Source organism: Falco rusticolus, chromosome 14 (genome assembly GCF_015220075.1).
Source record: "Falco rusticolus isolate bFalRus1 chromosome 14, bFalRus1.pri, whole genome shotgun sequence".
Classification (NCBI taxonomy): domain Eukaryota; kingdom Metazoa; phylum Chordata; class Aves; order Falconiformes; family Falconidae; genus Falco; species Falco rusticolus.
The window spans coordinates 3,868,445-3,893,184 of NC_051200.1; the positions used below are offsets into that span (position 1 = coordinate 3,868,445).

General features: G+C 45.9%; 1 protein-coding gene and 1 long non-coding RNA gene across 5 annotated transcripts in view; one reads left to right on the top strand and one right to left on the bottom strand.

Moving 5' to 3' along the window:
- TRPC5 (transient receptor potential cation channel subfamily C member 5) overlaps positions 1-14,638 on the top strand; it is a 66,738-nt gene extending 52,100 nt beyond the window's left edge. Inside the window, exons 7-10 of the mRNA XM_037408323.1 lie at positions 10,174-10,380; positions 10,561-10,602; positions 12,300-12,389; positions 13,051-14,638. Coding sequence (XP_037264220.1) covers positions 10,174-10,380; positions 10,561-10,602; positions 12,300-12,389; positions 13,051-13,785 — 1,074 coding nt within the window. The 3' untranslated portion in view covers positions 13,786-14,638. The remainder of the gene's footprint in view (positions 1-10,173; positions 10,381-10,560; positions 10,603-12,299; positions 12,390-13,050) is intronic.
- LOC119157409 lies at positions 13,919-21,096 on the bottom strand. Of its 4 annotated transcripts, none has more exons than XR_005107529.1 (3): positions 18,535-21,086; positions 15,117-18,386; positions 13,919-14,212 (listed from the first exon to the last, which is right to left on the bottom strand). It is a non-coding gene; the product is annotated as an uncharacterized LOC119157409 (long non-coding RNA). The 4 variants fall into 4 exon arrangements; XR_005107530.1 differs by having other exon boundaries at positions 13,919-14,783; XR_005107528.1 differs by lacking the exon at positions 13,919-14,212 and having other exon boundaries at positions 15,035-17,817; positions 18,276-18,386; positions 18,535-21,096.
- Positions 21,097-24,740: the final 3,644 nt, after the last annotated feature.

Here is a 24,740-nt window from a genome sequence, read left to right on the forward strand (position 1 = left end):
AGACAAAGCTAATTCTCCATCCTAGGGCCCAATCCTGCAAATCCTCTTCATATGAGCATTATCAGCAGGATCAGAAGGTTAATCCCTTCTGTTGTTTTTGATCTTTGAAAACCCAGATATTTATCTGACCCTGTGTACCACCATGGCAAAAGCACTCCGGGGCTTATTTAGAGGAGCAGAAACATTACATTTAAGTAAAAAAGAAGATGAGCTTGCAATCTGTAGATGACCCCTGGCTGATTTGAGATGTTACAGGGAATTTGCTGGCACTGATACGGGTGGGTTGTGTTTTCTTTGGTGTAGTTAACACACCAGTGCCCCACATGACAGGTCAATAATTCTCTGCCCATTACGTGCGAAGCAGCACAGCAAGTTTTGCTCTTGCTACATGATAGAAGTTGAAGTATCCAGATGGAACCACATAGGTTGCAGCCCCCTGCATTATCCCATCTTTTATTTAGGCCTGACAAACTCAGTCAGCATTATCTTGTGCTTTTGGATCAAGGGGACTTTTGTTAAAAAGACAGAAGAGGAAAAGTGAAAGATAAAGGGAAAATGTCACTGGGGAAAAAGCAGTGGAAAACTGAAAGGGATGTATCTGGGAAGAGCTTTCACCTGGTACTGAGCAATGGAAACAGCTATATTAAGCATCCTCTGAAATGTGACTTTTTAGATGCCAGTTCTTCACAGACTTCCTTTTCAACACGCTGCAATCTAGCAAATAAGTGGATGCTGATTATATAGGTGAAATAGGATACGTACATCTCCATCCAATTAAACAGGAAGATCTCTAATAAGCTGGATGCTGTGGCTCCTTGTCTGCATTTCTGTGCTCTGGTCCAGTCCCCCGCAGCTCCCCAGCTGCAGACCCTGCTTTCAGAATCTGGGGAGGAAAGAGGGGCTTCACCTCCTGAACCAGTGCTGTCTGCACGCTCGGGATTCACTTAGAGGCTGGAGTGATCTCATCCATTTATAAGGGTTCCCTTTCTTTTGGCTCAAGGATATATTTAAATGATTGGGATGTTTAGCTAGGATTTTTCATTTTTGAGCAATTTTTGGCAGCTAAGCTCATGCACTGCACTTAAGTGACTGCGCAACTTCCAGGGGTGTCGGGCACCTGCTTCTCCCACTGGTGCCGTGACCTTTACAGGCTCAATAAAAGACATAGTCCATCTCCACTCCTTTGCTGAGAAAAGGCAGTTTATGACTGGTCATAAAAGAGCAAAATACTAAAGCATTTGGTACCTGAATATACATACATGGTTTCATTACTTAACTATGGAAGTTTGGGAATAATAATTTTATTCTTTTGTTTACTTCAGGAAGGGATATAAAGGCTGTGTATATATGAGCATTAAAAGGTTGTAAAGCATAAGGAGGTACAGTGAGGCTTAGAGCTCTGATTCAGGGAAAATCCAGCAACACATGAAGCCAGCTCCCAGCATCAGACCAGTCATGAATCCACTGTGTTACTATCTTTCTGGTCAGCTCCATGTGAGCAGATATTCTGGTAAACATTTTTGTAGCAGAAGAGTCAGTGGCAAAGACCGTCAAATGTGCCTTGTGACATTCCTAATCAGGGCTCAGATCTAAAAGTTACAAATGGCCCTAAATAACACGCTAACTAAACTGTTAGAACTTTAAATACCTTTGTTGCAGCTGACATCAGATTTCCTAGCTGAAATCACATCCTTATAATGTACAGACTGGACCCTGGGATCTGAAATTCACATGTGGATCCAAACTGGGATTGTTTTCTTCTTGGGGCTAATTTCTTTTGGCGGGGGGGGGGGGGGGGGAACCAAAACAAAACCAAGAAATAAAGAAAGAGGGGTATAGAGAAGTACTGGATTCTCCCTCATGTCTGATTCCCACCAGTCCAGCAATAAATTTCAAGACATTTCTTCTTCCTTGGAAGAGTCAAATCCCAGGCTGACTGGCTATGCAGAAAAAGATCAGAGATAATATTCTGGAAATCGTGCAAGCAGAAATGAGGCAAAGTTCTTTTTTTTTTTTTTTGCCGCGGTACTAATAGAGTCATCAACATTCAAGCACTTTGAGCTAGACATACCTTTTCAGCCCACCATTCTGCTACAGGCATGTGTGAATTACTTGATTTTGACCTGGCTGGAGGTAGTTAACATTATCAGCATAGATGCACCTTATCTCTCTGACTTTCAGCATGAAAAGAGGCTCTTATCAGGCAGTGATAAAGGGGAGAGAATGGATGGCAGGAAGAACAAAGCCTTAGTGATATCTTTCTTATTGTTTCTTCCTGCTGAGACTTTTTTAGAGAACTATTTTTCTGCCTGACCTTCCTACTGCTCTGATTTATTTGACTATTAAAATAAAAACTGAACTTTGCTGGGAATATGACTGTAGGAAAAAAAAAGGTGTCAGTTCAAATAATTTAACTGCACTAAAACCAGCACAATCCACAGTTTGCTGTGTTTTCTCAAATATAATATTCCCTGGCCTTCTCATTAGCTATCGTTGTTTCCATCCAGTATGCTGGTGGGAGATGGAAGGTAATTGATACATACATACAACCTAAATACGTTGTGGAACGTAGTGCATTGCAAGCTGTAATAAAAATTTTAATTATGAATATATTCTGCACATGCGAGATATAAATAGCAGCGATGGCAGAGATGCTAAAGCATGCATTTTCCAAGTACAAACTGATTCCCCAGAGCTGGGAAAATCAGCCAGCTCACGGTGTGCAGGTCCACTCTGGGGAAGCAATGGCCAGTGGAACAGCTCATGCAATGGGCCTGTTGCGGTGTCACTCGGGCGGGAGAGCTCTGCTCTTCACCTGACCTTCTGTATTCACAAGCCAGTGGTTTTCTTTGCCATTACAACCAGTGACCTACCCCATTTCCATAATTCCCAAGCCTCTTTGCCTATGCTTACAGGAGGGAGTCCTTTATTCATCTTATAAATGCAGTCGCTGTGCTGTGTGTTGTTGACACTGAACTGGCCATTCCCTTGATGTGTTTGAAGTGATGGACCTCGGGCACGGCAAAATTAAGGAAGCTTTTCCTGACTTCCTCTGTTACAGTGAGTCCTTTTATGGGCTCTACCATGACTGGGATCTTCATCCAGCTTTCAAGTTTTTAAGGCTCACAATCCCATTGATGGCTTATCTGAAGTGTCTGCTATGTAAAAATTCATATTTTGAGTTTTTTCTCCCTTGTGCTGTTCAATTTCCTCACTTCAGGGCCTCGCTGCCTTCTGCCTTTTACCAGATAAGGATAGCTCTTTTCCAAAATCAAGTCTTTACCTGTATCCTGGCCCAAGAATTTAATTTTCTTGTATCCCAGTGCTGGTATTAATTTATGGGTATTTCTTCAGGACCTGCCTACGCTTCACGAATGCCCTTCTCCTTTTGGGTGCCAGAGCCAGAACGCCCTGCGCCCCCGGCTGAGCTGCTGCCCGGGGAGCCGCGCTCCCTTCCCGTGCCGCGTGCCCTGCCCTTGCCCGTTCTCCTGCAACATGCTCGTGCACGGGGTTTGCTTTGCGGCTCTCCAGGCATGTTTTCCCTCACTCTGGGTGCTCCTGCACTTCGTATGTGGTGGTTTGCATCTGCCGTGGGCTTGGTGTCCCCAGAGCGTTGCCACATGCTCCTCTTCAAAGCTGTGTGTTGCCGTGGGGCCACCCCAGCTTCCCTGGCGTGAACGTCTGGTCAGGACTCGGTCTGCTCTGCCCACTGCAGCGTGGGATTCTGCTCCAGCCAGTACTTTCATCTCTTCTCTGGCTGTCTCATTCCCTAACTGTTCTAATTGCTTTTTCTAATGCTAGATTGTCCTCCTTTAGTAATTTTTCTTGTATTATTTTTGAAATTGATCCTATTAAGTTCTTATCCTTCAGTATGTCATCCCCAGCTTTGAAAGCAAAGTCATTTGTTGTCAGCTGCAGCTGAATTACCTATGCATTAATTGCCTTTGTAGGTCCCTGATTTTTCTCATAGACTTTTTTTTTTTCTTTCTATGACATATTTTTCTTTGAAAAATATCAATCATCATTTACCTCAAATAGCCTGCTTGGATTTTTGCTGCTTGCTTCTCTGAGCTTGTCATTAAACCCCCAAGCTCTGCTGATGTTATTACCAGTTTGCCCAACACCTATTACAAAATCAACAGCTTTGAAAGTGCACAAGAGTTGTCTGTGTCAGGTTCTGTAAAGATTAACTTTCTCCCAGCCCTCCTTCTACAATGCTTTCTGTTCAGGACACACAAGGGTATATATTTTGTTATGCTAGCCTGCTTGAAAGCCATCACCGATATATTTTCTGTGCTGTTTCCTGCTCTGGGTTTAGCAAAGAGCAAGAAAGAGGCACGTGAGAGAGAAATATACTAAATAGAGTTTAATGATTTCTCCTACAGTTTGCAGCGCAGCTAATTACACAGCAAAAAAGCACTTTTGAAGTTCCTGTGCCTCTAAGGCAACGAGCCTCCCTTACTCGATATGCTGCAAACAAGGGATGTCAGCAAGCACCTTTTAAAGGTGAATACTGCATCTCCTGCTTCCGTCCTAGAGGAAGGTACTACAGCTTGGGCACTTCCTAATCTTGGGGGGCTGCTGCTGGCACCTCCTGGGACAGCAGCAGAAAGCAGTCCCACTACTGATGCAGAAATCACGCTGGCTTCTGCCAGCCTTCTTGGCACAACTGGAAAGCTTCTGGTGACTCCTTCGGAGGCACTCAGCCACAGCCAGCCAGCCTGGTCCTGAGGGCATTGTCACAGCCATCTGTATCTGCGGCTGACAGGCAGCAGCCTGATTTCCAGCTTAGCCCACTGACTGTTGTATAATAAAGCACAAGAAAGGCACACGCAGCCCTTCCTGTGCCGGCTGGAAAGATGCGAGGTGTCGTGACACACCATCCTTCCCAAGGGGGCGCGGGGAGGATTTGCATCCCAGGAACGGACTGAGGGGAAGGGGCAGAAGCCCTTGTGCACCTACCTCTGTGTAGCGGAGAGGAGCTTAAGTAACTGATTATCTTGTGATTGTTTACCAGTGGAAAGATGGAGATGCCAGAGTGCCTGGCTGCCCAGTTACGTCATCTCAGCGTTAGGTTTCAGCTGCGTGTTAGTGCCACGGCTGTACACCTGCCTAATCCAGAGCCAACCGAAGAGTGCGGGGAGCTGCCATGCTCCATTCCAGCTGAGCTAAAGGAAACTCAGGACTATCCCAGTGCTTTCAGGGATGCTAATTCAAGAGTCCACGAGATGGTGGCCAATTTGCCACAGGCTTCCCACAGGGCAGCCCTGTACTTCACCTCCTGGGTGCCAAGTTAAAAGGAACAGTGTTTTCCTCCCTCAGCTTTTCAGCCGCAAGGGAGCTGAAATACTAAACCCATGAAGAGGCTGAGGAATCCAGTGGCTGCGGCAGTGGTGGCCACCTCGCGCAGAGAACTGGAACAGTCCTCCCTTGCTGGGTCTGTGCTGGCTGGGTCAGCACCAGCTGAGAAGCTGGCGGTTACTTGGCAAAGTAGGATCGAAACCATATGGCTCAGCAAGGAGATGGTGATGGAAATCTTTATAGAAAACATTTCACAAAATATAAACAACAGATTTTCTACACAGAGATGAAGATGGAGATTAATGCTTGAATTATCCTGGATAATTAGTGTAGCAGGTAATTATTTAAAATCTGGCACATCTGTGAATACATCACTTTGACTGAATTAGAAAATCCTCACACTGCTACAGTAAGATGGCTTCAGCAATCCCACGGGGAAATCTTTATGGGAGATTAATTCTCACTTCAAATGGCAGAGATTTGCAAGAGGATTATGTGGCCGGTATGACACATTCGCATTGTGATAGTGATACAGGTTTTTTTTCTCACAGAGAAGCCGAGCGCTTGTTTCTTTGAGTTCATGTGTTCTTTGAGCTTGAGGACTCAGCCCTCTTAAGAAGTAGTGTTTTATAGCTGAAATGAGGAGCAGCGCTTGAAAGAAAATGGTGACAGGAACAAGGGCAAGAGCAAAAGAAGCTCAGAGAGAGGACAGTGAAATCCAAGCTTGGATTTAAATTCCTAAAACAACGATGTCACACTTGCCAAGCTAGTGGGTATGTTTCTTTAGCTTATTATAAATGTTACCAAAAACACGTCATTTAAGAACATTGCATGAGACAGCACGGGTCTGTGAGCATCCTGTCCTCGCTGCGCAGTGCGTCTGCCCAAAGCCCCTCGCCACGGCGGAGCGCCGCACGGCACATCTTGCACCGCTGAGCTCCCCTTGGTGCATGCGTGCCCTCTGCCAGCGCTCCCCGTGCAGGGGCAGAGCACCTGCGCTTCCTTCTGGCCTCTCCCTTCCGAAACCCACCTCCCCTGAAGCCTGCCAGGGTTACGTCCTTGCTGGCCGTCCCTGGGAGCGGGCTCCCACACACCGTCTGCGTGCGGACTCTGGCTGTACTGCTGCTCAGGAGCTTGCTCTGAGGGTTCACCTAGGTGCAGTCTTTGCAACAGCTTTGATGCAAAGCAGGCTCAGACTCGGGCAGTTCTCAAAAATGTGGATCTTGCCCGGTTGCCTGCAGTTACTGGGGAGAGGCACAAAAAGCCTGGAGCACGTCTGGTGGTCCACTGGGCTGCGCTCACAGCCCACGCACTGACTGATGCGCTGGCTGTAGCTCCGGAGGGCCTCAGGTTTGAATTGGGTATCGAACGATGGCCGAAGCATGGTCCTCTTGGTACTCGACAGAGGGTGGAGAGCTACGGAAGCTGTTGTTTTGTGTGGAGATTTCACTGCTTACAGCACTAAAGAGAGCTCTAACCAAGAAAACGGTGGTTTCCTGGCACGCAAAGACATCCTCAGTAAAATTGAAATGTCTCTCTGCTATATATTTCCAACACAAAACTGCTGCCAGGAGCTCTCATCTGATTTACTCAGGTTCTCAAAACATCAAGGTGAGTAACTGAGACAGCCTGAGTTTGTAAACCCTGGGGGATTCACAGCAGCAGCAAAGGGGGAGAAGGAGCAAGAGGGGATACTTTGAGCTTTGTGCAGAGGGTCTGTCTTTTAAGAGAGGTTATATTGCACTTGTTGACTGAGACTGCACAGGAAGAAATACAGGTGGGGGCTGAGGCCAGCATCCACCAGCCTCAGCCACAGGCACATTCAGATCAACAGGGATTTGTTCAGACCAGCCACAACACTTCCCAATGGGAAGCTCCCACTAAGTTTCACAGCGCTGCCCAGCATCTGCATTCAAGTCCTGGCCAAGCCCATGCGGTCCCCTCAGGCTACGTTAAATGAAAGAACAGAAAGAAAACACTCTGTGAAGAAAAACTCTTTTAGCCCTTTTCTTCCTTCCTTCCTTTCCCAGAAACTAATTTGCAATCCCCAAACTACAGTTTTGCCTTATCCTCTACAAACAGCATCCACCATCACTGCTCAACGGCCTCTGCCCAGGACATGCCCTTTCTATAACGTGCTGAAGGGAACGGCTGCCGAGTCGCTGCACCTGATCCCACCCCGCCACCAGCCCTGGACCTTTCTAGAAGGGAAGGGTGGATTTATAACTTTCTCCTTTCTGACTTCTCAATAGGACATTTACACCTACTTCTGTGTTAACAAAGAACATAAAATATGTCTATGTCTATCCAAAGGGACAGTCTTTGCACTCTCCTTCAGCTACTTACCTACCTACCTACCTACTTGCCCTAAACTCTCCAGCTGCCCCAGATAGTGCTATCAGTGTTGCCAGGTGTCCGTAGTTCCTGCACACCCTGAGAAAGGCTTACTCACAGCAGGGCTGAGTAGCTCGGTGCTGGTGTCAGGCAGCTATTCCCCTGCAGAATGCTTTAGGTGCTTGAACCAGCGCTGCCCCTCCTGTCCGCAGCCTTTCAAGATGCTGCCACCGCTGGGTTTTCCCTGGTAGCGGGTGCATCCAGGTGGAGCGCAGAAAGCTGCCGCTCGGGCCCCTTCTCTGCAAGCCAGGTTTGATCTCCTGCCTCCCCTGCAGGCAGGGTGCCCTCCCCAGAGACACTGTGGCTGTTAAAAATTCAACCCCTTGGCTCGCCTGGCGTGTGGTGCTGGGCATCCTTCTGCTGACGACTGTTCCAGCTGAAGTTGCCCGGACCAGGAAACTTCCAGGTAGAATGATGGGCATGAGCAAGCCATTGGGACTGAGCAGGGAGCAGCCAGCCCTGCTTCTGGAAGAGGCTGGGACAGCTCTGCCTTTAACTCTGGGCAGTCATTAGGCAGGAGTCGTCCTGTGGGCTGGTTGTGGAGCTCGGAGCACTAACCCCGGGTCTGGGAAGGAGGAACAGCTTGCCCTGCTCCCCTCGAGCTCTGCTGAGCGTGCTGCAGCCTGCAGGTAGACAAATGAAGAAAAACTGAGCAGGACTTTTTTTTTTTCCTCTTTTTTTTTTCCTCTTTATTTTTATTATTTTTTTTTTGGTGGCAATTATTCCTACTGCTGCAAACTACGTTTTTACTACCTAGAACTTCATTTCCACCAGCATCGGATTCTAATACTTCACAGTGGTGCTGCAATTTTCCGGCTTACAGGGTCTGATAATGTATGAGGTAAAAAGAAGGCATGGCAGGCTGCTTCTCTGGTCTACCCATGGCGTGAAACCAGCCCTTTCGGTAAGATGGCAGGGGATAATAGTATTCTGGGCTGATTCAGACCATCTGCAGAGACTAATGTGCTCCTGGGCCGCTGAGGGAGTCATTTTAAATTGAGAGCTGTGCATAATTTGAATACGCTACTAAAATGGAGTTCAGCTGCCCCTCACGGTCAAAATGCAAGCATATTTTACCCATGTCAGAGTACTGGAGCGTAGCCAGAAGCCAGTGTAGTAATTTTTTGGGCATGATGTTCAGCCATATTTTATTAAATTCCCTGTCCTACACTTTACTGCTTGTTTCTGAGAGCTGCTGCCCTGCAGCCCAGCATCCCTCACTCAAGAGGGCTGCTAGTTCCAACCTGGCTGAGATCTCCTCAGAAACTTAAAGGCCCGCGTTGTCCTTTTCTCCTGCCTGGTGCTGTTACTTAGCCTAGATCATCACGGCTTTGGCTTAATCTCATGTCAGATACTGTTAACGTAAATGCTGAACAGCCAAAATGTCATGCACCATACTCTGCAGTGATAACAATACACAGATTTACCACTTAAATTCAGTGTACTGTTGTAAGCTGTGTTCAGCACTGCTTGGCTTGAAGGCTTCAAACTATTTCTTCTCTGTCTAATGTCAGAATTTCTGCAGAACATGCAAAACAGCGGCATCTTTTAACTTAAAACTAGTGCAAACCAGCATGACATCCATTTTGAAAGCTGCAGTCTGTCGCTGAACGGAGGCTGTAGGTAGATCTCTCTGCCCTGATGCTGAAGGGAATATGCAGTCTGTTACTGGGCAGATCAGCCTGTTGGCTCCACAGATTACACTGCAAATAACTTGATTTGGAGATCACCGTTTTGCAGTCTGTAAGATCAGTGTCTTGCATAGACTCAGTATTCATGTCCTGATGACTGGAGGGACTGTATGCTTATCTGTGCAGCTGTAAAATGATGCTACTGATTTTCTACCTTTACGTTGTTGGGATGAAAAACACTAGAGCACAGCAAGCTAGCATGGTGATAATATAAATGAAACAAAACCAAAACCACCACAAAACCTGTGCAGTAAGATGTCTTCTGTTTTGTGTAAGGATAATGCAGAGGCAAGATTTAAAATGTGTCACTTTCATCAAGAGCTGACTTAATGGATGCTATAAAAACGAAACAAATCAAAAAAAATTACAGAAGATCTTATTCCAGGGAGGAATGTGAGAATTCGTTGGATTTGGACATGAGAAACAACAGTTTGTGATAATAAAAGTGCTAGAAAAAGCAAAATAAGAAATGTGTTTTCTTGCTTATTGTATTGGCAATTAACAAGCACAACCTCTAAAGGACAAAGTTGGGCTTTAGCTTGTGAAATTCATTTTGCTGAATGTTGCTGTCATCTCATTTCTCAGTGGTTGGTATTTTTGCACTCTAGCCACGTTTCACATTGATTTTTTTAAGTACACCCCCAGCGAGGGAGATGGAAGAAGCGATACTGCTTTGCCTGCAGCTGGAGAAATCCTTTATTGCTCACGTGTCACCTCCTCAGCTGTGGACATTTGCTCCAGGAAAGCTTGCCTGAAGCTACTGATAGTCTCTTTCCTTCTGTCACAGGACCATGCGGATATTGAGTGGAAGTTTGCACGGACGAAGCTCTGGATGAGTTACTTTGATGAAGGCGCCACCCTGCCCCCTCCTTTTAACATCGTCCCGAGTCCCAAGTCAGTCTGGTACCTTTGCAAGTGGATTCACAATCAGCTGTGCCCAGGCAACGACTCCGACAATGAACAGAAGAGGCATGAGAACCTCAAAACATTCACAGTAAGGAGCTGCGTGATTTTATACTTCATTTTTCGAGGGTGCTCATGCATGTTCAGGATTGCATGGGCCACCACGCTGCTGGTGTGGAGGAAGGTTGCTGGATCGTAATGTGCTAAGAGCCTTCGGAAGCTCTAAAGACAGGACTGAACAGGTAACATATCTGTGCCTTTCTCTTTCCAGGAACGGCACGCTGACAACCTGATTCAGAATCAACATTACCAGGTACGCTTTTGAGCACATAAAGTTATTACTTGCTGGTTTTTCTTCCTGCTCATTTTCTAATACTTCCATTCTTGCTTGCTTCTAGAATGTATTTTGATAAGTATAGGTCCGCTAAGAAGATTTTGCTTATCGTGAATTAAAACATTTCCTAAATAATTACTGAACCGTTTCCCAATGGCTCAGTAAATCACTCCTAGCCTTTCACCCCCTCTGAAGTAGTGGAAAACTTGCCAGGTATCAGTCTGGCTGCTGAAGTCAAAGTGACATCCCCAGTGCCATCGGGGGACCAGGCTGACACACTGTCCCGATTAGAACTGTTCCTGCAGCATTTGTACGCGCTCCCGAGTTGTTCCTCTCCTGCTCTTTTTGTAAGGCATCCCTAACTCAGACTGGTTGGGATTTTCCTTTGGGCAGCTCAGGAAGGAGGAATGGTCCCTTTGTGAATCTCGCTGGTTTTGTTTGTTCTCCGCCTGCCTGACATCAAGTGCTCATTAAAGCCAACCTACAAAAGGATGAAACGGTATTAAAACCAGCAGCTTCAGTACTTGAATTCAGTGTGATGTATTATGCCAGCGTGCTGGAAGGAAAAAAAACTTTCCAGAATGTTAGGTGGTACGTCAGGCTATGCTGTCAAAAGCCATTAGTAATTTGTCTTACTTAAGACACCTCCTGCTTTTTGAAGAGTATTTTTATCTGAAGTTGATGTTTAACATAATTAATCGCCTTTGACAACAGACATTCGGTACTACCTGACTTCACAGCACGGCTTACGGGCACCAACAGTGGGATCTCTTAAAAAACCTCCCAGGAAAACCTTGGTGCGGAGCCCATCTTCATGCTTGGTGCTGCTCAGGCTCGTTATCCCTTCTTATGAGAAGGGGGGGAATGAAGGGAAGGTTTGGAGTATTTTCTGTATGTGGAGCTCAACCTCCGTGTATGTTGGCTGGCACAGATAAACGGACAAGCTCAAAGTACCAGTTTGCATCTGTAAAGCCAGCACGGAGGTGCACGAACACAGAGGACGGATCTCATCCTGCCCCAAAGCTGTACCGTAACAACAGCCCAGGTACCGCAGAGGAACGAGAGCCCTCGGAGGAGGCCCTGGGGGTGTGACTTGGTCCTTCCAGCGCTGTCCACAGACACGGCAGCAGCCTTGAAGGAGTTTCTAACCTGCCGTTAGGGAACACCCAGGCAGCTGGCAGATGTGGTTTAACATGAATGTGTGTTGCCCCGTGGGGTCCTGGCTGTTCTTCAGGTTATTTGTTGTCAGCGTACCCTCCCTGGCTTTCACATACCTGATAAACAACTTTCAAATGGCGAGTTTAGCCTGTCAGGATACACAGCATATACACATGAGAACGGTAACCTGAAAAACTCTCAGCAGCTGAGGTTAAATGGCTTGAGGACAGTTAAGAACATCAAGAAATTTTTCTCAGCGACTTTTACATATACAAAACGAGTACAAAATACCTGCTCACTGTAGTTAACAACTGAGCATTCGAGAAGGAAGGTGTATTACCCTTTCCAAAGGTCTGTTCTGTTTAAAAGAAAGTGTTTTGGTCTGAATGGTAAGTGATTTTCTTTTTAGACAGCAGCGTCGGGACAGCCACTGTCGGTCAGAACTCGGTGAAATGCCGTTAAGAACAGAGTCTGCTCTGAGGCAGCAGCTGAGTCACTCGTATTATTTCCTATTCCAGGAAGTGATAAGAAATCTTGTAAAAAGATATGTCGCGGCAATGATAAGAACTTCCAAAACCAATGAAGGTTTAACAGAAGAAAATTTCAAGGTAATTTATTATTCCTTAATAATAATTTATTATATTAATACAAGAAGTCATTTGCAGACTTCACACTGACTGTGAAGATGATTTGTAACCTGCTGTGGAAATCGGGCTATTACTGGAGCTGAGAATATATAGGATGTGCGCGGGGTGGGGGGGGCGTTGAGCAGAGAATATTATTGTCTTCTCATATGATTGCCTCCCAGCTTTTAATATACAACATGTTACATAGACAGAAGCACTGGAAAACGGTAGGAATGAAGTATCTGATTTGAGTCAACGTCACATTCCTACTCCTAACCCAGAGAGAGACAAGGAACGAGTCTGGGTTAGTGCACACAGGGAACACTTGCCAATGAAGTTAAAGTTGGGGCTATCAGCTAAACAGGGTTCCTGCCCTATTTCTACATTTCAGCAGTGTTGCCCCTCTTCTCTAACTGCCTTATTTGACTTTTTTGGGGGGGAGGGTGGGCAGAGGGGGTTGGCCAAAAGGGCTGGTTGTGAAGCCTTTGGAGAGAAAGATCTCGCGAGGTCTCCCATTCCCAGGATTACCAATATGTGTTGTGTGTGTGTGTCACTGAATAATGAAGGTGGGGTATTCCTGTAAGTGCGACTTCGTGTCACAGGTAAAGCCGCTGAGCATAACTCGTTTCTCCTCTTGCCCTAGGAATTAAAACAGGACATCTCAAGTTTTCGCTATGAAGTTCTTGACCTCTTAGGAAACAGGAAGCCCCAGAGGAGAAGTTACTCTACCAGCAGCACAGAGGTGTCCCAAAAGGATGAAACAAATGAGGATGGTGCTGGGGAAAAATCCAAAGCCAAGAGCGTGTCTTTCAGTGTAGCCAACAAAAAAAAGGACTTCAACGTATCTGCTCTAATTAAAACTATGTCTGGGATCGATATGGTGGAAGAGAAGCCCAAAAGCAATGGGATCAGTAAGCGCTCCTTTGTCCGAAACGGGAACAGAGTTCAGAGACTTTCCAGCTCCAAGAAGGAGTCCTTCAAGAGACTGGGCCTGCTTTTCTCCAAGATGAACGGACACGTACCAGAACCAAACTCAGAACCCATGTACACTATTTCAGACGGAATTATTCAGCCACACTACATGTGGAAAGACATTAAATATTCTCAGATTGATAAAGAGAAAGAAGAGAATTGTTCCAAAAGTGAAATTAACCTCAGTGAGGTGGACTACAGTGGGAACACAAGACTTACAGGACAGAGCAAGGAGTGCCCTGTGGTTTGTACCAGCTCCCTTCACTGTGCTTCCAGTATTTGTTCCTCTAATTCCAAACTTATAGACTCATCAGAGGATGTGTTTGATTCATGGGGACAGGCCTGTGACTTGTTTATAAACCAGTGGAAAGACGGGCAGGATGATCACGTTACAACTCGGCTATAAGTAAAGCTATCTTAACACTCGCTGGAAAACTTAGCCAATTATTTGTAATTGTTTGCTGTCATCCAATCCAGCATTACTATTTCCTTTCTGTCCACAGCTGAAAAAAAAGTGTAAAACTACTCATGTTAGCCTATTTTATAGCCTTCCACACCTTTTTTAATTTACTTTTTTTTTTTTTTTTTACACTCACAAATACTAAAGGTTTCACCATTTATAAGGTCACTGTACCCCACAGCAGTCCCTTCAGATGCAGTCTTAGTCTTCGCCCCACACAGACTTCAGACGCACTGGTGGCCCAGTAAAGGATTTCTCCAGCGCTGTCAGCATCGTCCCACCACTGCTGGGTCATCGCTGCTGCTGTCCAACATGATCGGCTCCGCGTCCTGCTCGATTTTCCTCGCCAACACAACCAGCTGGTGAGCAGTGGCTTAGCAGAAGGCCGAGAATCATATTTAAAATGGTTTTAGAAATGGTTTCAAAACAAAACTGGCTTTTTGTTTTCTTTAAGCAATATGACCTCTGATTCTTTCAGTTGTGTGTGTTTTTTCAGGTGGTTTATTATATGAATATTGTAAATCGTTACTGAATAAGAGACCCATTTGATCATCCAGCTAGAACATGTTAGATTTGCTTATTTAACTAATTCCCATAAGAAATTCCCTCTGTAGTGAGCAGCTTGACCTTCCAGTTAGGCTGATGGTGGAACCCAGCACCCAGCCTTGCTCCCAACTTCTGCACAGACGAATTGACCCCAGACAAGCTGTGGCTGCTTCGAACACAAACCTCAGTCTGGTTTTCACATTTCTAATGAGCTGAACCAACCCCCGGCCCTCAAGCTGTATCTGGATTTTTTGTAAAAATTCCTATCTTAATTCCACTGCTGCATTTGCTTTTTGCTGCCTCTCTGATGGCTGTCAGGCTTTCGGAAGCAAACCATCCTCCTGGTGTATGGCAAGTGCTAAGAGACAGCATCTTCCCTGCGCCGGTGAGCAGCATTTCTGAAAAGAAACCGAAGCAAGAGCAGCTCGGGCTGCACCTGGCAGCCTGGAAGGTCTCTGCAGTTCCTTTTCTAAGGTGCAACAAAAAGCAGTGGGGCAGTAAATATTCTCTTTGATTTCCCCGGCTGTGGTAGTGTCTGGACAGGGCCTAGCACTGTCACTGCTTTTGTCCGGAGAAGACAACCCCATCAAGGGCAAAATGGTTGAATTTTTTAATAGTGATTTTTTGGGGTTTGTTGGGGTTTTTTGTGTTTTTTTTTTTTTAAACAATGTGATACTTGAACTTTCTTCTGCAGTGTTGCTAAGAAACACAGATGATTGGCACGTACTTACCACCACTTCAGAGCTGTTATTAGTCAGCCGCTTTCTTGGAAGAAGCAAGTCCTGATCGGGAGCTCAGGAACGGCCTTGCGGTACGACAGAGCCTCGTTACTGCTTGTGCGGTCACCCTCACGGCCCTGCTCCCCAGGGAGGTGACGTGAGCGCGTATCCCAAGGGTGGGTGCCAAAAATCACCTCTTCTGTGAACTGCATTTGTAAAAGCATGATGCTGGAAAACCTACACCTACCGTTGGCACTGGTCAGATGTTACCAGCCAGGGGTGCGAGCGGTGCGCAGGGTCGGGAGAGGGATTTCTCCCTGCAGCAGTCCCCCGCAGAAGAGATGCTGGGATGCCTGCCGCTGGATACTCTGCCTGCGTTTTAAACCTGGCTCCCTCCTCTTGGTTAAGAACCTTGTTAGGTTCTCCCTTGGGCACCTACACAGCATTACCTGAAAGTCTGCAGCAGGGAGAGGAACGTGAAGGATGCCCCCAGCTCCTGGAGCGGAGCTGCAGGTACCAAGCCCGGCCTCCCGGCGAGGGCTCAGTACCGACCTCGAGGCGGAGACTGTGGCTCCAGGCCAGCTCTGGTGTCAAAAGAAAGCAGCAGCAGGAGCAGAGACTCAAAAATGTTTCTGTGCTCCTTGCTTACAAACACCACCAGTCTTGTTACCGGCACGCAGTATAAAGCCTCAAAGATTTAAGCGTCGAGGTGTGTTAGTTAAGGCGGAGTGAAAAGCATTTTTGTATCAACAGATTTTAGGCTTTCATGCTAATTGCAGGGTTAGAGTTGTCTTTGACAACTGCATCTCCTCTTGCTTTACAAAAGGCTGAGCTGACTGACATTGGTGTTACACAAGGAGACTTGCAAAACACGAGGGTCAGCAGCAGCGCGCCGGTCACTCATGAAGAAATCCAGCACCCCGGTCTTTTAGGAGGCAAATCCGTCAGTACGTGAGAGCTGCAGTCAGAACCAGCTGAAAGCAATTCTCAAAGCGGCTCAACAATAAAAGCCCTACAGTTTAATAAACTAAACTGAGCACATTTCTGGAAAAAGAAACATTAGCAAGAGCTACTACAGGGGGGAAGAAGGAAAGGGGAGAAGGAAAGGGTTTGAGTAATTTTCTGCCTCACCTAACCACACCGCAGCTTACAAACTCTACTTGACATGGGGCCAGCAGACCTTTATGGTATTTCCTGCGTAACAAGAATTAAAACAATGCCGGTATGGTTATGCAGATTACATCAACCGCGGCTGGGGCTGGGACAGAAGCAGGGTTTGTATCCCTGGCCAGCAGAAAGGCTTTTAGGCAAGCACACTGCTGCTGGTGATGATTATATCGTGTCCTCCAAACGCAGCACTGCATTAACGGGTACAAATAACAAAAAGGAACGCAATTAACTCTGCAGTGGTGCCTCCCAAAAATGTAAAAGTGACACCGGGCAGCGCAAATCTATTCTGTGCAAACGGCGTGAGTCACGTTCCCCTGCTGCGTCCTGAAAGGGCAGGGGTAGGAGCTGCCACACTTGAATGGCATGAGGGATAATGCAGCCTGCAAAAAAAATCTCTCACTAACGTGATGTTAAAGGCAAGAGGTACGTCACAGGGCTGCTTGGCTGGGGCTCCCCTGGGGTTTGTTTCATGACTCAGATACCTCCTAGCTCCCAGCTAGGAGCCAGTCTGAGCTGACTTTGGAATTTAACACAAATATTTGATTTGGCTGCGATTAATACATGTGTCCAGGAGTTTACAAAACTGTCAAATTCGTCCCCCAAAAGGCAAAGTTCTGTTTGGTGGCATCTATGCATCCCCTTTGGTGTAGCAATAGACTTTACAGCAGCTGGTGAATTATAATTACTCTAAAACAGAAGCTTCAGGGGAGGGAAATTAAAATACCTTGTGAAAAACACATTTGCTAAGCAAACCCTGGGGTGTTTTTTTAATTCACTTGTAGTCCCAGTATTTGGGATTTCACTAGCATTTTTCCATTTTCAACTGCTTCAAAAGGAAATGTGTTTTAGTGAAAGTTACTCTTTCCTTCAGAGGACTCGGTGCGCTACCCCTGTGCTGTCTGTGCAGGCGATCAGGGCCGGAGCTGGTGGGGCACTTGGAGCTTCTCCTGTCAGGAGTTAAACTTTTCTTTGGCCTCAGTTCAAGATGCACAGCTGTGCTCTAACTGGTATAGCCTGGCCTTTATCCTGTGGACTTCAATAATAAACCTTATGCATATGCAAGGAATTTGGAATTAGGAACAACAGAGATCTCAACCATTTGCCCTTTCTTTAGGTTTGTAGCTCTTGAAGTTGCTTCATTTCCCACCTCCCATCCCCGGTGTCATTTTCACCTGGCTTTTTTAAGCAGCACACCTACAAATGATCACCAATTAAAAAGTTAATAACATCCAGGGCTAAGAATCTCAAGTAGAGCTAGGAGGTGTTTGTACTCAGGTCAGAGATTAAATCAATTGTTTCAGAAACAAGAAATTAACTGACATATCTCTGCAGATTATTTGGATAACTGTACATTATTCACTTGCTGGTATATATGTAAATACTCAAGTATTTGTACATGTGGTCCCTCCCGAGGAAGCATGCACAGCGGGCAGAGCACAGGGTTAGAGGCCAGGACTCCCGAGGTCCAGTCCCAGCTCTGCCCCTGCCTCACCTGTGACCTTGGGCAAGTCACTCAGCCTCTCTAATGCCCCAGTTTCCCCATCTGTAAAATAGGGATAATAATATTTACCTACCTCGCAGGGGGGGTTAGTTCATTATTTATAAGCACTTTCAGATCTTCAAATTAAAGGCGCTATATACATAAGTAGTTAATATTCGTAGCAGTAGTATGTACTTTTATTTTCTTACAACTAATTCAGGTTAGGATTTAACTGTATGTCCGTTACGATAGTTTTCCACATAGAAAACTAGCATGGTTTCCCATGACGGGAATTTAGGGGCCTTCTGCAGTAGACAGAGAGCAGGAGCAGCATACCCTGGAAGCCTAAACTCTTCAACACCCTTGCTTTCGTGATTTATGTTTCACCCTTAATGTCACCTTTACTGTATTTGTGTTTCATCCTTTTTTCTGATGGTACATGTAACATAATTTTTAGCAGAAACAGCCACTGTAAATATTAAGAGTATTTAAATAAATATATTCATGTATAAATACCTTACCTTTTAAAGAGGTTAAAATTGGTTGATGCAACAGATTTCTAAGCACGGGGAGGTTCCGCAGGCAGCCCAGCACCGATGCACACGCACACAGCAGGATACTGGAGTAGGGCTCTAGGAAAATTTCCCCATGTCATCACCTCCTCCGTTGTCACTTTCCCGCCCATCACCGGCGAGGGCAGCAAGTGACACAGGTGACAAAGTGTCACAGGAGGGTGCACAGCACGCTGGGTAGGGGGCTGGAGCAAAACTGCCCTGCTACCTGTTTTGCCCCGAGGAGCAGGGTAAGGCAGCTCCCGGACACGCACCTCGGGCAGCGGCGCGTTCCCAGCGTGACGGTCCTGGAGAAACCTTTCCTGGGCAGCGGAGTGTCCCTGCCGGGGAGCTCCTTGCCCAGCCCTCTCTGTAGGTGGAATTTGTTTTTCATTAGCGCTTACTCAGGATAAAGGTCTTTAGTTTGAGTGACGGGAGCTGTAAGTTGACTTGCCCAGGAAGGGCACAATGAGCACTCTGAGCTCCCTTCCAGGAACACGAGCAGTTGCAGGGTGTTTGCACTGGGTATTTGGACAGTTACTAACAGCATAAGCAAGGATCTGACTTACTGCTGGGTTTTGTAGCGGTTAGAAAACTCCATGAGCACCTGCTGCTCTCACACCATTACGTGTATGTCCCACTTCCCTTGGGACTTCTCAGCTTTGCTTTGCTATTTCTGCTTTCCTTTTCAAAAGGCCAATATCCCAAAGACAAGCAAGTTTCCAATCAACCAGGACAAGTTTCAGTTTTGGTTTAACTTCTGCAAGTTCTCCTTTAAGCAGGTAACTTGTCCTGCAGTGTGCTAACACTGTCCCACAGACACATCCATGAGAAAGATCCGTGCAGCTTCAAAGGCGGATTTCCAAAAAACCAGGATCACCCTCCCACCTCCGCTGCAATTCCACAGTCAAACAAAACGGCAAAAAACAGCCAAAACCATCCAAACCGCTAGGGCTGCCTCGAATTAATGAAAGTTGTTACTTAACTTAAAACCCTCTGGAGCTGTTTTTTGCGGGGGGCGGCGCTGTAAGGACCTCAGCCTCACACGAGGGACTCGCCAGGCCATCGGCACGGTGGCCACGGTGGCCCCGGCCAGGCAGACGGCACAGCTGGTTGCAGCCTGCCCAGGTGTGCTGGGAGCACTGGTGACTCTCATTCACATCATGGTAAGATTAAATGGAATCAGTGAGACCACAGTGAATAATAAATCAGCTCACTGGAGGAGCATCTAAAATAAACTGTTACTAAAATAATCCACAGATTTCAGCGAATGTGCAACGTGAAAGCTAACAACTATAAAGTCAGTCTCTTGCTGGTTTATTTATTTTTTTGGAGGAGGAGGTGGGGAGCTCTCTGTGCTAGCCATGTTACCATATTTTCTAAACATTTCTAGTTTGATTCTATTTCATTTCCACACTACTTCTTTCCCCATTTCAGGCCATTACACTTTTACAAACAAATAATTTATATACTATACACCTAACTGCCTCCACTCGGAACAACTACTGCTCTGGAGTAAATTCATGACCAAGACCGACTGTTTGAAAAAGAGAACAATGCTTTATCTAAAAAAGTATATTTAAAAGGCAGAAGTGTTTGATCCTTATCTTCCGAATGTTTGACAGTATTTTATCCTTCAGGGAAACACTTTTACCTGCGCTGGTTTTTTAAGGTGTGCAAAACAAAACAACCGTAACAGCAATAGAGACCCCCTCGCCCAGCTCCAACCACCCACAATTTTAAAAGCCAAACGGATCTTGCGGTTCTTTCTTTACATCCCGACCCTTCTCAACCAGTGGCTCACCAGCTACGGAAAACAGTGTGGCCCATTCCTCCTGGCTAGCACGTCCTCCTTTAGCACGGATTATTTTGTTTATTTGGGGGATTTTTTCCCCCCTCCTCTCCCATTTAAAGCATTTCCATATCAGCAGTAACCCCTAAGCCAGAAGAAACGATGCGCTTAGGACAAAACGTGATCAACCAAGGCGCTGGCCTTTTAGCACATTAGCTAACAGAACACTGTGATACCTTTACCCAACAGAGCGAAATGCCTTTTGACTATAAATAGTTGTTTTTGAGCAAGGGGGCACTTTTTGGTCTAGCTATTTTTTGGGTATTGTACAGTCTTATTTAAAAAACTACTGAATGTGTTTTTAAGGCGGGTCTGGGAACTAGAGGGCTAGGGTTCTTTGGGAAGCAAAGGATAGTAGCAGATGCTTAAGTACTCTATTTTCTATATGGCAAGCCCCAGAGACCCGGGCTCACTCTGCAAGCAGTTTTTTTAAGCGATCGAGTTTTAATATCAAATTAAATCTTCATTTAAAAAAAGCTATCACAGAAACAGCTTCACACCTGAGCATATTTTCAAATGCCATTTTACTTCATGGGATAAAAAAAGGTGAGGCTTTTTTTTCCTCCTCCTCTACTTCAGTTTTGGTCAAAAACTTGATGGCCTTTTCCAGGCAAAAGAGCTTTTAGATGTTTTAAGAATTTTGCATATGTGAAGACAGAGTGGGGACCTCAGCATTTGCCAGTTGGGTAGTAACAGCCACCCCTAGAGAAAGGGGGGGAAAGAAAAGGGGAAGAGCAAAAAGCAAAAACAAACGCTTAGTTTTATGTACTTTTCTACTTGCATCTCCTCTGTCCGTAGTGCAGACTCCATGTCATACCCTCGTATAACATGTAAAAATGAAATTATGTACATAATAAATAAAATTATTTATTTTATGTGTATTTTTAGCTTAACTATAAACTGAAAAAATAAAAAGCATTTAATTTTTTTCCCAAAAATGTAAGCCTATTGAAATTCAAGGTGTTTCTACCTTTTCAGATGTAACATTTCCAGCTGCCTATTGATAATAAATATTTATGAACAGCAACAAATCTGATGTTTTATAGTTTTTTAAAATCATGTTCAGCACAGACTTCTCAAGGGCTGTCAGTGGTCAGAGGAGCACTTAAGGGCTCCGATTCTACAGAGACTTACATTGGTCTTTACATAAAAAAGCCATGGTCCGGTCCTGCGTACCCACAGTGACGCCGACCGCCCAAATTTAAGCAGAGGTTCATGAGCAAGGGCTGAACACCACCCGGCTGCAAAAAAAAAACCACCCCAAAACATTCATTATAGCCTGTCTACAACAGAAAATAGCAAACCACTGGAAGTGTTGGTAAATAAAATGCGCTGCATGAATGCAATTACTCCTCTACAAAGAAGTCTAAGTAAGTGTAATACCATTTTAATTTGCTCCCCAAAGATATCCTTAGACCAGCGGAGCTACATCAGCCGCACTGGAATATAGCAATATAGCTAATGGTGTAAAAGAGTCATTAAGCAACAACATATAACTGTATTAACATAATTTGCTCATGTAAAGCTGTCCTCCAAGCAAATCGCATTAAAAGTACTGCAGGCGTGCAGATACATTTCAACAGGTTTCCATTAAGTACCAGAGGCTCTTGGTCAAGCCTCCAGTAAAACAAGAGTTTCCTCAAGTTAAACAACAATATCCCTTCCCTTGAAATGCAGGAGATCCTCGCAGCACAAGGGGTTCAACACAGACACCCACAGAAACACACACAGTCCACGCCAAAAGCTGTAGCAAAGCCCAGGGCCACCGTGATCCACAGCTACAGAATTGTAAAAGACCCACATACAGACAGGCAGTGACCTTTGGTTTTGTTTTAATAGAAAAGGACGTTTCAAAGTTGGATGTGCACATTCCCACGCAGGTCAGAAAGCCCAGAAGTTCAAAGTCAAGGCACTCCGAGTCCCCAGTTCTGCTTCTTATTCTAGAAACAGGAACCAAACTGCACCTCCAAATTGCTTCCATCCCCCCAGCGGCACCTGCAGAGGCGGATGGGCTGCAGCAGAAAGTACCGGATTGGCCCAGGGAGGGAGGCGGCAGGTAGTGGAAGAAGTTTTGCAGTGTATTTTATCTCCTTTTACTTGTGCTTCCTGACAAGTAACACAAATCACGCATTCACCTGATCACCACAAACATTAAAACAAACGTTTTTTGCTTTCAACTATGACAAGTATTAAAAAAGGTACTGATTTAAAGAGTCAGAAACCAAAGTTTTCGATTGGATTGGAAAATGCAAACAGGCAGAGTAGGGAACAGGAAAAATACATAAAGGAGAGGATAAAGGGAGTTAGATGGGCCACTAATTTCATCATTCGAGGATATTTCACTTCCTCTTAAAAGCCAGTTTTCTCTAACACAACGAAACCAAGCAGTCGTCACAGCTATGAGGACAGAACGACGCTTTATCTTGGGGTAGCCCCCAGCACCCTGAAGCTGGCAGCAAAACGGTCACCTGCTCCAGGGAAGGCAAGACTCAGCATCTGGAATAAAAGTATTGCCATAAACTGAGCCTAACGCCTAAGAACACCCTGCCAGGACTCAGGCACGTGCTCCTGTCACTGCAGACTGCCCCACTTGCAGAGATGACTGAACAGCAGTAGCTGCCTGCGTACATGCTCTTAGCCTGTGGCTCGCACCTGCTGAACTCTCACACTTGCCACAACTCAGCTGACTGGGAAATCTGGGAAGCAGCAACGACTTGATCACACGTAGGAGCTTCTAGATACAGGCCTGCCCTGCAACATTTAAACTCTGATCTTATTTCAAAGCTATAAAGTCCTGGTCCAAAGGTTTTATCTTCCTCTCTTATAAAAAAAGCAGTTACTTAGAAGTCTGGGTCTGGATTTATATGTTGAATATCTTCCACATATAATGCAGTCTCTGACAGTGTAATTTTATAAAAGAGAAAGGCATCCAGCAGCACTGCAGAGAGAACTGGAAGCTGAGTGAGCAAAACTGAGCTAGAAAAACAACTTGCCGTAGGAAGGGGTTCGGTGTTCTTATGTGGCCAAGGGGCAAGCAGAGCACAGGAGCGATAGCCAGCGATAGCCCAGCAGGCTAATGCTGCTGGCAGGCGGAATCGGCGCGCGTTTTCTCTACAGTATTTATAATAATTATCTTCAACAACAGATGGATTTTACAATTCAAAAGACTTCAGAATCATGCCTCTGGCGAGCAGCAGTAACGCAGTGGATGTTAATGCACGCAGAGTAGAGCAGGACTAGCAGTACGCCGGCCACGGAGGAGGGCTGCATGGTGCGGGACTGGGGAGGGGGCGCAGGGCACACGCCGGGAGGGTGACACTCGCCACCTGACTGCAACAGGGCACAGGCTGGGCACAGAGTTTGGAGAACAGAGGTGCACTCTGGTGCCTGGCAGCCTGCAGGGAAACGCAGGCAGACCGAAACCCGCTCCTTCTGAGGGCAGAAAGATTTGCAGCAGCTTAGAAAAGACCGACATACTTTAAAACACCAGCAGCTCGCACCCAAGCACACAAGAACTACGGCTGATCACTGCTGCTTTCATCCTGCAGTTTCAGAAGAGAAGAGGTTTGACTCTGTGGCTGTTCGGAAGGGCTCCGAGCTCCGAAGCGCTCCCATCTCACGGAGCACTCGGTGGTGCTGCCAGCTCGTGCATTCTTCCCGCACAGCCTTCAGGTGTTAATTTGAGCCCCTGCCTTTCATATATAAAAAACACGGTGTGGAAAAGGAGGTGGCAAGCATGGCTAGCGCAGACTTGGCTGCATGACTCTTCTGTTTTCCCTTTTAAAGGCTGAATGGCCATCCATAAAAAAAGAAGAAAAATTAAAGCCATATTTCAGGATCAAATTCTTGCTTTAAAAATTCATTATTATGCAACATACTTCAAAAAACCCTAAAGAAAGGGGGTGGGGGGTGGGGGAGGAGGGAAATCAATCTGGAGAAAAATAATTGTTCCCAATAGAAATCAATACTCATGGATTTTTCTGCGCTTCTGTTTAAAGATAAAATATGCTTATGGCTGCAAGCTATATCCTGCTACCCCTGTTCACAGCAGATCTGCGATTCTGCCGGGCAGGAAAGACCCAGAGCATTGCTCTGGTACCAAATTGTAACAGAGCAATCATCAACGCTGTGCAAAGGTAAACAAGTCTGGATGATCACCTGGCTGACACTGGCTTCCCCACGAAAAAAATAATAAAAAAAATAAAAGACCCTGAGCCCACACCTTGGCACCCACAGACCACACATACACACACTCCCCCCAACAAAAAAACCCCTCTCCAACAAACCCCCGGAATTCTGAGTAATTTTGATGTGAATTATCTCATAGCTTCTGAGAAGGCAACTGTTCTGTAGCAATTAGCCACTAGAACACTTAAGCACAAAACTAGGAATATTCATTAGTAGAGGGATCCTGCAGCCAGAGCTAGTAACCTCTGGATGAGGAAATGGCTGAGGTATGGCGCAGGGCAGCCGTGGTGTAGGCAGAGCTGGGGGGGGTGGCAGCACCCGTAGAGTTACTATAGTGCAACTCAACTCTGGAAAGCAGAATTGGAAGTAAGAGACTCCAGCATTGCTGTCCACGA